The sequence below is a fragment of the Channa argus genome, chromosome 14 (genome assembly GCF_033026475.1).
Source record: "Channa argus isolate prfri chromosome 14, Channa argus male v1.0, whole genome shotgun sequence".
NCBI lineage: Eukaryota > Metazoa > Chordata > Actinopteri > Anabantiformes > Channidae > Channa > Channa argus.
In genome coordinates this window covers 7,769,900-7,784,059 of record NC_090210.1, presented here as the reverse complement: position 1 = coordinate 7,784,059, position 14,160 = coordinate 7,769,900, and the positions used below count along the sequence as shown (strand labels likewise).

Sequence of the window (14,160 nt, the reverse complement as noted above, 5' to 3'; positions counted from 1 at the left end):
TTTTTGTGAATTTGTGGAGCACCATATTGACATTTTAAATTGACTTCTACAATATATGGACACTGACACAGAAGCATAACATGGTGCAGAAAACGCAATTAGTTGTTGCAAAATAGATATTTACATTGAAAATGTGATTGCTGTGATGCTGGACACTGCATCTAATTTTGGTTGGGTTAGTGTTATAAAAATATTGGGTTAAAGCCTCTGATCCAGGATATTAGGGGAGCTATTGGGAGTGTCCCAGACCGTTGGACCCCTGTGATATCAGCATATTGCATCGACGTTGGTCCCGTGGGTAAGAGAGATCCCTCTCATTGGCTGATCACCTTAGAGAATCAGTGCATGAGAAAAGACCTCAGTATTAACAAAGTCTGTACAATTTGTAGCTTCATTTTAAAAATATCCTTGATTTACAAGTAGCTATAAACTATGGTGAGTGAGAGCAGTGTAAAAATGATTAAAAAAATGCTGCTTTATTTACAGTTTTTACATACACAATGTCCCAGGTCTTCTGCTTTCTCTACCTTTCTTGTACCGAAGCTACAGTGCTTCATGCTCGTCGGCGGTCTTCTCAGCAGTTTCATTCAGTCGCAGTTTGTTTTCATCGCCAGTAGTTCTTAATTAATTAATGTATGTAATGAAGCACTTGATTGACAATATGTGAAATGACAATATGTTCTTCCATGTGCAAATAGTTGTGTTTCATTTTAGGGTTATGTACCTATTTTTACATCTCGGGTGCAGAGGCTGTGCACCTCTTTATTCTGTATCTTCTGTCTGTGAGTTGTAGAGCTTCATCATTTCCCTTGCATCTCTTCCAACAACAGTGTTGGCACCTTTAACTAAGTGGCATCACCCTGGATTTCCCGTGATCCTTCAGGAAAAGCCTCTTCTTCAGTGTCCCTTCCTATAATTTTGATGTATTTTTTTTTTTTTTTTGCATAACAGCCTCATGTCTAGCACACCAAAGCCTACATGTAGATTCATTTTTAGATCTGTATGCACCAGACCAACCAAAGACCCATGTAGCCTAAGACATCTGTCTGGTCTTTGTCCTGCCAGTCATCTTTGGGAACGCCTCCAAGTTTTTACTATGGACTGTGATTTTGATTGTCTTTGTTAGGCACTGTTTAGGCACTTTTATTTCTTTGTAAAACCTGTGTTAAAGATCTCATCGAGCGTCAGATGAAGAATCGTTTTAAACTTATGTTGGTCATTCTTGACTTGAACACCAGAGTTTTAGTATGAGTAAAATAATGAAATTAACCAGAAGATGTAGCTATTTACTTGGAAATTGCAGCCTTACCAGGTTGTCTCCTGGTTATATTACAATTAGAGAATTCACTGTCATCTTCAAGTGGACTTGGAGTGTTTAATTCAACTTTCCTGAGGAATTAATGAATTTCTCTGACAAGAAGGATTACAATACGGAAGTTATAAGATTACAGGAATTAAAGTTTTTGTAAACAACCAAGAATTTAAACTTTGTGTCCAAACAAAATAACCTTTTATAGAGAATTTTAAAGAAATGCTTCCCCAAACTATAAAACATGAACTTGGCCTCACATCAGCAAATGTTACCTGGAAAGCGACAATCTGATTCTTTGCCAGATTTCTAATTTCACTTAAGCGCCTTTTTCCTTTGTACCTTTGTGTATTATGTTAAGGTTCATTGACTGCTTACTTACAAAACCATCGATCTACATTGTTGCTTTCTAAAATCACAAGTCAGTTACAAGGTTGTGGTTTGTGTGCATGAACTCTGTGTGGGTGGGGTGAGGGGGCAAAGGTAATGTGTGTGTGACCGATATGTCTGCTTCAGGGGGTCCATAGCCACAGTGTGTGGTGAACGGTTTTGCACATTTCCTCTGCTCCAGCTTTCAGTCTGAATAAAGGTAACAGACTGGCTGTACTGTATACTTTGATGCGTACAGACATTGTGGGTATGTGTCTGTGTGAGTATGTTAACATTAATCAGTCCCTCCAGGACTTTGTAGATAGTTTTGTAATTGTTACCTGTTACCTGCCAATTGTTAGGTGGCATCAAATTCACTAGTGTTTGGTTGAGTTAATTCTTGCAGAGTTCTGTACTGAATTGTTTGTCCAATATGTCAAATTTAATTTTTTTTAACAAGGGAAGTGTGCTTGTGAGCCTTGTGATGCTTATAATAAGACCCCCCATACAGTAGTGATTTGTTTTTTTTCACTTTAATTTTATATGAAGTAAACTCCATTAGCAGTTAACCAGTGAGTTGGATGCTGTTAAGCTACGCTAACCAGATCTAGACTCTAGGTTCATATTTAATAGACAAAACTGTGGATTTGTTCTTCAATATTTAATGATAAATCGACTGTGTCCTTTTGACTGCATCAGTTCCAAATGAAAAGCACCCTCTCAGTTGTAGGCGTCTGAGAACAAAAGTCAGACAAAACCATGAGTTTACTTTCTCCCTGCATGTTACATCTGAATGCCTCTGCAGACTTGATGTAATGATATGGTAATTATGTAGTGGGAGAGGTGGTGCTGTGGAGAGACTTGTTCCCTGGTGGTTGTAGCAGTCGTGGGAAAAGGAAGTCTGTACAAGAAGTAAGCTAGCTGAGCTTCAGTTCTACTGTACATTACTGCAAACAGTTTCATCTGTCTCCTAACTTTTGTACAAATGGGAAATTAAAATGTGTATGAGCTTGTACACACATAAGAGTGTCAATTTGTATTTTTGACTGGGTGACTGACTTTGTTTTGATTCACACATAAAGGTAAAAAAAATCTAGTAGTTTTTTTTTCTTTTTTTACTTCCCATATGCTTCCTTCCCTTCCCTGACTTCTTGAATGACTGATGTAGCTTCGGGAAGGGCTGATAAATTAAGTTAGTCATCACATCAGCTCAGAGCCAAGTTATGCAGTAATGTGCAGATGTGAGCAGATATACAAGTGATGACTGGAAAGAATAGAGTGCAACAGAGCAGAACAAAAGTATAGTGCTGGATGTGTTGTGTTAATAGCAAAAAAGTAAAGTAGGTAAACAGAACACTTTGTTCTCTGCAACAATAATCTTACCTAATCCTTTCATTGAGCTCTTTCTTTCAGAAGTTTCCATTTATAATACTAGGGTTTAGATCGAATGTTATTCCTGGGTGGTATTTGTATATTTACTTTTACATATAGGACACGGCTGGCATTTTTCACCTCCATGCCTAAAATGTGCACACGCTTTGGTCATGCTGTGTATACGGTGTGTGCAAGTGTGTATGCATTGTACATGGGAACATTGGCATGGTTGGCTGGCTCAACTGAGCTCTTTGTAAGAAGGAGGAGTTGTGAAGGGAAGGGGGAGAGGTGAGCCGGGTGTTTCTCTCTGCTGCCTGCCAGTCTGGTTGCTGTTGGTAACTTTGCTTAGTGAGATCAGAAGGGGATCGTCTTTCAGCTCTTCATGCGTCTTTCTCGCTCTCTCCCCCTCTCTCCCTCTCTCTCTCCTTCTCTCGCTCGCTCCCCCCCTTCCCCCCCTCTCTGTCTCTCTATCTCTCTCTCTTTCTCTCTTTCTCTGTGTGTCAGAAACACTGAAGTGGAACTGAAACTGGAGTGGGGCTGCTGTTCAGAGCTGTAGTTGACAGCGGCTGTGATGACGCTGCCTTGGAAATACACTTTGTAGAGTTGGAGTGTGTTGGAGTAAGGTAGTGTGGGGTGGTGAAAGAGAAGTGATTGCCTCGGGACATATAAACTCCAGGGAGGGGAAAGAGGGAGGTAACAAGGGAGGAGGCAGTGGTGGGCAGCTCTCTGAGGAAAGAAGGAGACTCTCTTTCTCAGTCTTCTCTTCCTCCTGTCTGCTCGGGCTCTCTGGCTGCCGCCGGCTGAAGGAGTTTATGTGTCTGCCATCTGGATGTGAACATGGACTCAGACTGAACAGCTACACGCAGCGAGGCATGACAAGGGTCACTGGAGATTCACTGTAAGCGGTTTGATCTGTTCTGTTGTCTGCAAGGTGTAGTGTATCATTGCTATTTCAGTAACTGTGTGTGTACCGGGAAGAAAAAGAGTTACTGTACAGCTTTACAGTATATGATGCAAAGTGTTTTTACACAGTGATATACAATACATCCCAAAGAGTTAAAAGTAGTATGATTAGTTTATCATTCTGTTTACATTAGACAATACCCTCCCTCATGCTTCTCCTGCTTTTTACTCATGTACTCAATATTTTCTTCTCCGGTGGATGCTGCCGAGCACTCAGCTCCTCCTCCCTTCATCTCTTCCTCATCTTGCTCATCGGCTGTTTCCTTTAATTTTCTTAATGGTCTTGAGGCCCTAGCTGGCAAGCTGGGATACCCCCATGTGCCTGTGTGTGCCTGCTTTTGTTGGGTTGAGATAGAGAATTGAGAGTTGTGGGATAAGCCACCCTAGGATTTCCCCACACAGTCACATACAATAATAGGATAGATACTGATTTCTATTTTTAAACACACCGTCTGTACGTTACAAACACCCCTAATCTGACTGCTCGCTCCGCGCTGCCTGCAGTAGCTTTTCTCTCAGTGTTGTGTTTAGTCTATGGATTTGGTTGGGGGTGTAGTTGGATGGTCCATCCTGGGATAGAGAAATAGCAGCTCTCCCTTCTGACTTTATCCTTTTGTTTTGTCAGCTGCTGACCTCTGTTTCTCACCCATTGTTTGTGCTCTCTCCTACTCCATTTATTTCACTCATATCTCAGCAACCTTCCCTTAAAGCTTTTTATAGTTAACCTCTTTGTTTAAACCATTGCTCTTTTTAGGCACTGCTTTTAATTTCCTTACTTTCTTTCTCTTCTTTGTCTGCCTTTCTCTGGTTGCAATTTAAAAACAGTGGGGAGTTTTCTCAATGTCACACAGCCTCTGTGTGTGCTTGTGCGCATCCTTGTGTGGATGTATTTTCCCCGTAAGATGTTCTGGCATAGCACCCTATGTTTCAGTTTGCACAGAGCAATTTCAGAGAACACTGTAGGGAAAAAGACAAGTGCCCCAATCATAAAGTGTGTGTGTGTGTGTGTGTGTGTGTGTGTGTGTGTGTGTGTGTGTGTGTGTGTGTGTCATAGAACTAAAGCTGCATTTACTTCCAATAATCATTTGAACTGCTTAGTCTAAATGCAAAAGACAAAGGGGCATCTTCAGATGTTGGGATTTTTATTTATTATTTATCTTTTTCAAGCACAAACCAAATATATTTACAATGATAAAGAAAAACAGAAAAGCGTTGGTATTCTTTGCCATTCAAACAGCTGTGTTTGTCTGTCAGTCAGTCCATTTTGATCCAGGAGCAAAGTTCATTGACTGTTGAATAAGTGTCATTGCTTGTATGCCTAATAATTTTTTTAATGTCCTGACTGTTCAAGTGCAGGTCAGAATTTTCAGAAGAACTTTTGGGTTTGTAACTAAATATCTATAAAACGAATAGCATTTTCATTAGTCCTGAATGTACTTTGTGTTTAGTGCTAATTACCTAATTATGCCTAAGCATGCCACCAGACTAAAACAAGATGGTTGAGATTTCCTAATTTTATTGCCTACCTACACAAAAGCATGTTAGCATTGTCACTATATTCACGACAGCATGCCCCATTAGCATTTAGCTAAGAAAGACCTGCTGTACCAATTTGACCATAGTTTGTGTCTTGATAAATAACATTACTAAACAATCAATTTAGATCCCCCAGCTAATCAACTATCTAGTTAAAGTGACAAAATAAAAAAAGAAGACTTTATTCAATAATGAGTAAAAAAAAAATAATCACAAGTTGTGTTTGAGTCGTTTGGGCGTGGTGTTGCATTTATCTTTGCAAAATTTCACAAGAGTATGCTCTTGTGAAATTTTGGATGTTGATGAAGTGAGGCAGCAGCCTCACCAGGCAAATACAAACTGGGCAAATACAAACAACCGAAGGTGAAGAACTCATTCATTTGACCATAGTCAACAATGTCAAATTGTAAGGACAACGAAATTAGTGAACTTCTGTCGGTAAGGGCGAGCCTGGAAATACACAGAGTATTTCTTCAAGTGAGAACGCATTTCGCACATACTATCTACCGATGTTGGTTACATGTCTAAAAGGGAAACTCCAGACAATGTCAGGACCTGATGCCTCCTGACACATTCCTGACATAGAGTTCATGTCTGTAAATAAGCTACATACAGGTGGATCCTGATTCAGTTATTACTACTGGGGTTGTAAGTCTGCCACCTGAATCTCCTACTATCCCACTAAGCTTTATGGATGGCACTGCTAAAGCTTTCTGTGTATATGTATGTGAGTATTCATACTGTATGTGTGAGCAAGAAATGAATAAGTTTAGTGTAGTTGTCCGTAAATGGGTGCTCAGTCACTGCAGCACTGCTGGTCTGCCCTCAGGGCGTCATGGATTTCAAGGTGTCACAGCAAGCATGAGAGAAATGTAAAACATTAGGAACAGACAATGAGTATGTGTTCATACATCTTCTGTGTTTCAGTTTATGTTTCAAACAACTACAGTATTTAGTTTCAATTTCTAGATAACCAACAATGGGTGTTCAGTATTTAAGACAAGGAGCCGGGGAGTTTATCATGGTATTTTTTCAAGGGAACAGTAGATAAATGCGAACATGATTCATTTGGTAGACGATGACTGGAGCTACTTCGTGAAGAGTTCAGACTATTGTGGAAGAAAAAGAGGGAAAGACTCTGGAACAGGAATACAAAAAACTGAGGCATCAGGGAAATTGCACAAAAGGCAACCATCGACTTATGTGTGAAGCTCATTTTGTCCACAACACATAGTCAATTTCAACTTTGGTTTGTGTCTGTCAGTGAGTGTGTGTACTAGCGCGCAGCATCTTGTGAATTTGCTTGTGTTGGGTGTTTTGCAGACTATGCTTCTCCTGTGTGCTGGGCTCACATTGATTGCCAGCTCGGTAGAAGCTGAGGTATTTGGTGGCAGGTCTGAGATAATTTGTACCAACTGATAGGATGTCAACTCTGCTGTAGTCTCCACAGATTTTTTGATACACTAGGCCAGGAGAGAAAATACTGAGAGAAAATACTGCGATACAGAAAATGGTTATGGTAAATGCAACTAAAAATAGAGGAGACAGATGTGTGAAAGACAAGTATAAATAGACACTGTGATAAAAGAGTAGTGACAGCTCTACTTCAACTGCGCCGTAGGTTCAGAGATGTGTGTCTGAGGGCAACACTTCTTCCCATCAGCTGCGAGGTAAGTTTAAAGTCCTAGTCTGGAGTCTCTGTCTCTCTAGTGACATCCTGTTAAGAGGTAGACGATACAGTTTATGTCTAGCTGTGGCATCTTCAGCTACTCAGGGATTCCCTCAGTAGGAATGAATTTCAGCAATGTAAATAGGATGGTAGTTTGTTTAATTTAGTGGGTATAGCAGTTGCAGTGAACACCTATAATATAAATGTGTCTATTGAGGTTGAATGTAAGCACAGTTCTTATACAAGGTGATGACCTAATGTCCCCCCCCCACCCCCGAGTGGAAAGTGGAAGAAGTGACCACTTTCTGATTCATATTTCAGAAGTCATAGGATGCAGGCAAAGTTGATGTAATGTAACACAACAGTAATAGTTCAAATAAGTTCAGACTGGTTTAAAGTAAGTCCTGTAATGGTGGGGATGAAGAGATATTTTCTGAGTTTAGGCCCATGAGTAAAAGCCTTTGTTTAAAAAGGCAAAATATGATTGCAATGATGAGCAAATCTGAAGTACATCTGTTTTAATAAGCCACATTACGTTGCGTTTTTTTTTCATACTTCATAAGTGTTTCCTTTTTATTAGAGTTTTGTGGCTTTTTCTGCAATGAATTTCAAGCCTAAATCAAATCAGGCAATGAGCGATTTTTAAATGAACACAAAGTGCTACTTAAATTGGAATTAAGAATTACTAGAATAATTTGAGTTTACTGACTCTTGATGGGTGAGTTAAGAAGTTAATTTTGCACACTTCTTAATGCACTTAATGCAGTTATTAACTTTTGGCTTAGAGATACACATATAGAAGATACAAAGTTACAAATCTAATATTTGGCTGCAAATGGGTTTCGTGTTATTTTCTACAATTTTTTGTACCTATTAAACTAGATACCATATATGTTATATCTATGTTATATCTTGTTATATCTTTTATCATTAGACCTAGCCCATGAATTTTATGTACAGGACTAGTGGAGCAAATCTACAGCTGTTTCTGCTGCTGTCATGTCTGCACGTGGCTGAGAGCACATTTGCCACACAGACCAGACAGCCACAGTAACAGGAAGGTGGAATGACTGGGTAGCTTGATTGCATTTGGTCTCATTAGTCACTTGTTATCTTTTATTAACCCACTTACACACAACAAAGAAGTCATGCACTTTTGGTAAATTCTACTGTACTTAACATTTTGCAGTAAACACGGTTTCTGTTGGATATTCACATTTATTTATAGTCTTTTGAGGAGTTTGGGGTCAGTGAGTAATTCCTCAGCAGGGTTCTTTTATGAGTGTAAGTATTTGTATGTGACTTCAAAGCTGGTCTGCCAATTGGGGCCTGTTGGATAATTTTTAAATGAAACAAATTGTGTGAGGCACTCACACACACACATATTGTCCTATTCTCACACATTACACACTTAGACACACAGACCATACTCCCAAGCTTTTTACCGACTAGAGTTTGTTAGTAGTGGAGAGGCAGAAGTCACTTGAAGCCAGCCCACACACCAGGTGTAGACTGCTGTCTGTCTGGCCTCTGTCTTCTTATCTCACCCGCTACTACTTTTTCACAAGGTTTTTAAATTAGATTTTACTTCAGTGAAACTTGGCAGCTTCATTTTGGCTCATATTCAAGGGTCTTTGGTTGGAAAATACTCCTTTTTTTATGTGAGGGTTGGTTGGACAAGTTAAGTAATCTAAAGAGTTCCCTCTGGGCTTTCAAAAACTTAGGAAAACTGGGGAGATGATTTAGTTTTATAAATATAATTAATAAGTAAGATTATTCAGGTAATCTAGAAGGTAATGATCAGATCTGTAATAGTTGTAGACCTAAATAATTGGATCTTCTGCATTTTACTTTTTCTGTGTCTGTGTGTACGTGTAGTGCCCTGTGATCTGCTGTCCTCTCCATACCTGTCTAAACCAACTGAAAGTACAGATGTAGTGAGGGGGAATGAGTGTGGTTGTTAAACAAATTGGCTATAGAAGAAAAGGGAGATGGAGGGAGATGAAATGGTGGAGGCAAAGTAAACAACAGATGGCATAAACATGTTGCCACTTTTCACAGTAGCAGACACTGCTCCAGCCCACAGCCAGCCTCTTGAGAGGTTAGTATGCAACGATGACCGTGATGACAGGGTCAGAGTTCAAGTGCCTCCTTAATGGCAGTCCATAATGCCAGATTGAAATCCACATGCTATGCCAGATTGAGAAACCCCACACACACAAAGAGTGTACAGTTTGTACAGTGTTTAAGAGTGTTCTCTGGCTGAGGTTTGGCAGTGATGACTGTGGAATCTCCTGTGCAGTGTCCACCCTTAACCCACCTGATGACACACTGAGGCAGCTGTGTGTGTGTTTGTGTGTGTGTGTGTGTGTGTGTGTGTGTGTGTGTGTGTGCGTGTGTGTGTGTGTGTGTGTGCGTGTGTGTGTGTGTGTGTGTGTGACCAGGCACTGAACCTTCTCATGCTGAGGAGTGAATTGAGTGGTGGTGCAGGTTGGCTGCCAGCTGCCATGACCTCATTCACTTCAAGAGAAAAAAGAAAGAAAGACAAAATGGGAAATGTGAACTGTCAAAAGAAAACAGAGCTCTGTGTGTGTGTGTGTGTGTGTGTGTGTGTGTGTGTGTGTGTGTGTGTGTGTGTGTTTGGGTGGGGGGTTCTGAGTCGCCTGGCTGGTGGAAATACCTTGGGTTGTGTCATCTGTCATTTTAAAATATAAATACTTGCATACATACTTCATTTAATAAATTTGGTAGTCTTCACAGTAGAGAGACAAGCAGTGCTTGGCTGTTCTGAACACAACATTGACAAACATTGTCGCAAGCAGGTATAAAGCAACAAGCAATACTGTTTTTGGCCACTTGGTAAATATAAGTCTTTGGTCTTTAAGCCTGTTTCTCCTAAATTCTACTCTGCATTTACCAAAAAAATTATTGCTGAGTGTTAAGGGGGGGTTTTAGAGCTTTTTCTGGAAACAGCTGCCTGCTCCAGCCAAAAATGAAACTAAAGCTCCATGAAACTGAGTGAAAATTGTCTCCATCTAATTTGCCATTGTGCATTCACACATGATACATTTGTTGTACCATGAATAAATTGAGACCGTAAACTGAACAGAGTCAGTTTAACCTTTTAACTATAGCTCTATGAAGTGCAGCGTGTATACATAAATGATCTCCTCATCTCTCATGTTGAGGTGTGAGACATTCTCAGAAGTCACAATTCAGTCTTCGCATGAATATATATGGGTACATTGCGGCTTGTGGCTGGTGAAATACAGACAAGCAGCAGATAGAGGGTTTCGTCATGCACTTCCCTGTCTGCCTGAGGTGTGACTGACTCTTTTCCTGTTAAGAGGAAGCACCACCTGCCATTCCTGGAAGAGATCGCTACGTCAGTTATTTCACACAGAACTGTGTGTTCATATGCAAGATCATCTTTGAAGATCATCATTGTCAGGACTAAAACACAATTATTTCTATGTTAATACCACAGTGTGGTGTAGTATTCTGGAAATGTGTAGTGAATTAGTTACAAATGTTTAATCAAAAGATATGAATAGGAGATATGTATTCAAAATATTTGGTAGGTGTTTTTCATTAACACTCTACCACACTAGAAAATGTAACATCTTTTGAATGCTTTATCAACACTTCCATCTTAACACAAATAAACAAAAAACAAAAGTGAATGTAACTAAGACTGAATAAAAACTAAACTAAGACTGTAACGCCCACACTGGAAACAATGATATTAAACAGGAACTGACATAAAAGTTTAAATGCCATGCTAAAAATGAAACCACAATATTAACCGTGGTTATAGCCAGGATGACAACACAGAGTGCATGTTACCATGTATAAAACCAGCATACATATTGAGCTTTAAACAGTGAGAGTAAGTGCTTTTCAAGCTGACTTTTTCAACTCAGCCACACGAGGGGATAGAGATAAATTATTACCTGGTGTTTTTGTTTTCCTTCTGTTGTATTGATATTTTTGCTAACTCAGGCAATGCTCATTAAAGTTACATTGCTTAAATGAGAGTATGCCTGCTTGAAATCTGGGCAATGCAGCACAACAGGGAAATGTTTGGATGAATGCATGTGTTGGCATTGGCGCATGAGTTTGTTGAGAGGATGCATGATAAGCCAAAGGAAGTGTGTTTGTGTGTGTGTGTGCCAGTGTGTGTATTCACTCATCATCCTGTTCATTGTTTATTCCTGTCAAAACGAAGCCACAAAAAATCTGTGAAGGAAGGAGCTTTGCCAACACTTGCCATCAGCGTCGTCCTCCTCTTTCAGTCATCATGTCTCTTTGTATCTCCTGTTCTTTTTCTAGTTAATTTCTCAGAATAGTTTAGAACTGTTAAAATTAGAAGGGTTAAAACTACTTTTTAATATTTTCTTTTCTTTGGTCTTTCTCTCAACAGGAACAGCAGCAGCTGTGTCTTTCTAAAGACATTTTTGTAATGAAACCAGATCACACACATCCTTCATTCATCGCCTCCTCCTTCATCTCCCTCTACCATTCTCCAGTTAGGAACTCTCACCCCAGCTCCACCGCCTTGATGAGGTAACGTCAAGCTCCACGTAGCGCATCCATCTGCACAAACACCACCCTTCCCTCTTTATCCCCCCTTCCTTCTGTCAACCCTTCCATCACAGCCATGGGCCAGAAGATCTCTGGCGGCATTAAATCCGTAGATGGTCGTGGAGAAAGCGGTGGCTCTCCATCCTACCGACCCTTGGCTCATCGCCGACAGCACCCAGAGCTCAGGGGTCCAGATTTTTTCAAGCCTCCCAGGCTGGATCTCCTACTTGACATGCCATGTGCTGGACTAGAGACGCAGTTTCTTCACGCATGGAACCCTGATGATCGCTCCCTAAACATCTTCATCAAAGAGGACGATAAGTTGACATTTCACCGCCACCCGGTCGCTCAGAGCACGGACTGCATCCGGGGGCGGGTTGGATACACAAGGGGCCTCCATGTGTGGAAGATACACTGGCCTGCCCGGCAGCGAGGCACCCACGCTGTGGTTGGGGTGGCAACCTCAGAAGCACCATTACATTCTGTTGGCTACACAGCATTGGTGGGGTCAGACTCTGAGTCCTGGGGCTGGGATCTAGGACGTAACCGGCTCTACCATGACAGTAAGAATCGAGCGCACAATACGCTGCCATTTTATCCTTGTTTCCTGGAGCCGGAGGAGACCTTCACCTTGCCGGACTCTCTACTAGTGATTCTTGACATGGACGAAGGGACGCTGAGCTTCATGGTGGATGGACAATACCTAGGTGTGGCATTCAGAGGGCTGAAGGGCAAGAAGCTGTATCCCATTGTCAGTGCTGTGTGGGGACATTGTGAGATATCCATGAAGTACATCAATGGCTTGGATCGTAAGTATACTCACAGCATATTCTCTTGATTAAACAAATTAGCTGAATGTTCATTCTATAGTGACATTGTTCTTAATATAAAAAAGCAAGACCAAGTGCAGTTGCCCAATCAGACTGGTACATGCCACCCCATGTCTCAGGCTGTAGTGAGTTTTGAAATGTATAACTGGAGCTTTTTTGTTGCAAATAATTTCTATGCTATTGCTTTCACTGAAGCGTTGATGTTCATGTGAATTAGGGTTTTATGCTGAGTTCAGTTGTAAAACATGAACATTGTTCTACTGAACATTTAAGTATTTATGGTCATCATCGTCAGACATGTTGTTGACTTATGAAATGACAAGATCAGATGGAATGATTATAGTTAACTGTGTTTTTAGACTTTCAAAAGCCCAACTGACTGACCTACTGAATGTGAAAATTATTTATATCTCTCAGACCCATTTTTGGCTTTTTCAGTGAACATTTTGTGGGCTTCCATGATAAAGAGTTTGATCTGCACTAAGAAGTTAAATGCTTTAGTTCAAGTTCATTTGTGTTTGTTTCCAGTGGTATTCAGAGTTTGGATGTCATTTTGTTTATTTTGGGTTTAGGTATTCGACTTTTGCAATTCTAACCCATTCCTCCCACTATCTATCACTATTTATCAATCTATCTGGGCAAACAGAGAATGATTACTGTCTGTGTAGCGGCTTCTTTCAGTATCAGTTTTGAATTGAACTGGCTTGTCTGTCCACAGAGGACTCTGATTGTGAGACTGGACTCTTAATTTCTGCGTGCCTATGGGTGCATGCTTTGGGTTTAGGTATTTGACTTTTGCAATTCTAACCCAGTCCTCTCACTATCTATCTACATGTGTGTTATGAGGGTTGTGGCAGGATTATCCTCCCTTCCCAGTCTAAACAGTTACTCTTTGAATAACTTGCTCTTAACTACACACCATGTGGACACCCACACACGCACACACACCAGCCAGGGAAAGGGAAAGTGTGTTATGAAAACATGCTTATAATCTCACTCTGGGGATGACTCCATCTGTTTGCAGAACCCTAGAGGTCTTATTTGATAGCACAACAGGGTGTGTTTTTGTCTGTGAACTGACAGAAAACTGAAAGGAAACCAATCTTTCTCTAGTTTGTTACATCTCATTTCTCTTTGCTCTGTCAGCTTGGATTACTTTCTGAAAATAACTGCTTTTATGGGTCGACAAAACATTAGCAGCCTATTCTTCTAATGTTAAAAAGAGGCCTTGCTCCTCATTCCAGTTTTGAATTGGGTGCATTAAACTTAAATATGCAGCTGGCCACCAAGAATATGAATCAGTCCTTCCTGACTGTATGTGTGGTGTCTGGTAATCTACTACAGTCAGGCTTAGCTCAAAGTACGTACTTTGGCTGTTGAAGGCACCTCACCAATACCATCTTTCATTTACGGAGCCATCTGCTGGATTTCACGGCGAGCCTGTGTGATGGGCCACATAGGAGAATATTGAGTCTATTCAAAGCCTTCACATTGTCAACCATAAAATTTCACACTGTGAAATGAGG

The 14,160-nt window shown here is 40.6% G+C and overlaps 1 protein-coding gene across 2 annotated transcripts in view; it reads left to right on the top strand.

Moving 5' to 3' along the window:
- The window catches only part of LOC137098385 (SPRY domain-containing SOCS box protein 4-like), a 67,794-nt gene that overhangs the window by 24,548 nt on the left and 29,086 nt on the right, over positions 1–14,160 (top strand). The window contains exons 1-2 of one of the 2 annotated variants that reach the window (XM_067474593.1): positions 3,384–3,950; positions 11,644–12,613. In XM_067474593.1, coding sequence (XP_067330694.1) covers positions 11,881–12,613 — 733 coding nt within the window. In that variant the 5' untranslated portion in view covers positions 3,384–3,950; positions 11,644–11,880. Of the gene's footprint in view, positions 1–3,383; positions 3,951–11,643; positions 12,614–14,160 lie in introns of those variants that run through there. The other variant, XM_067474594.1, reaches the window with a different exon arrangement.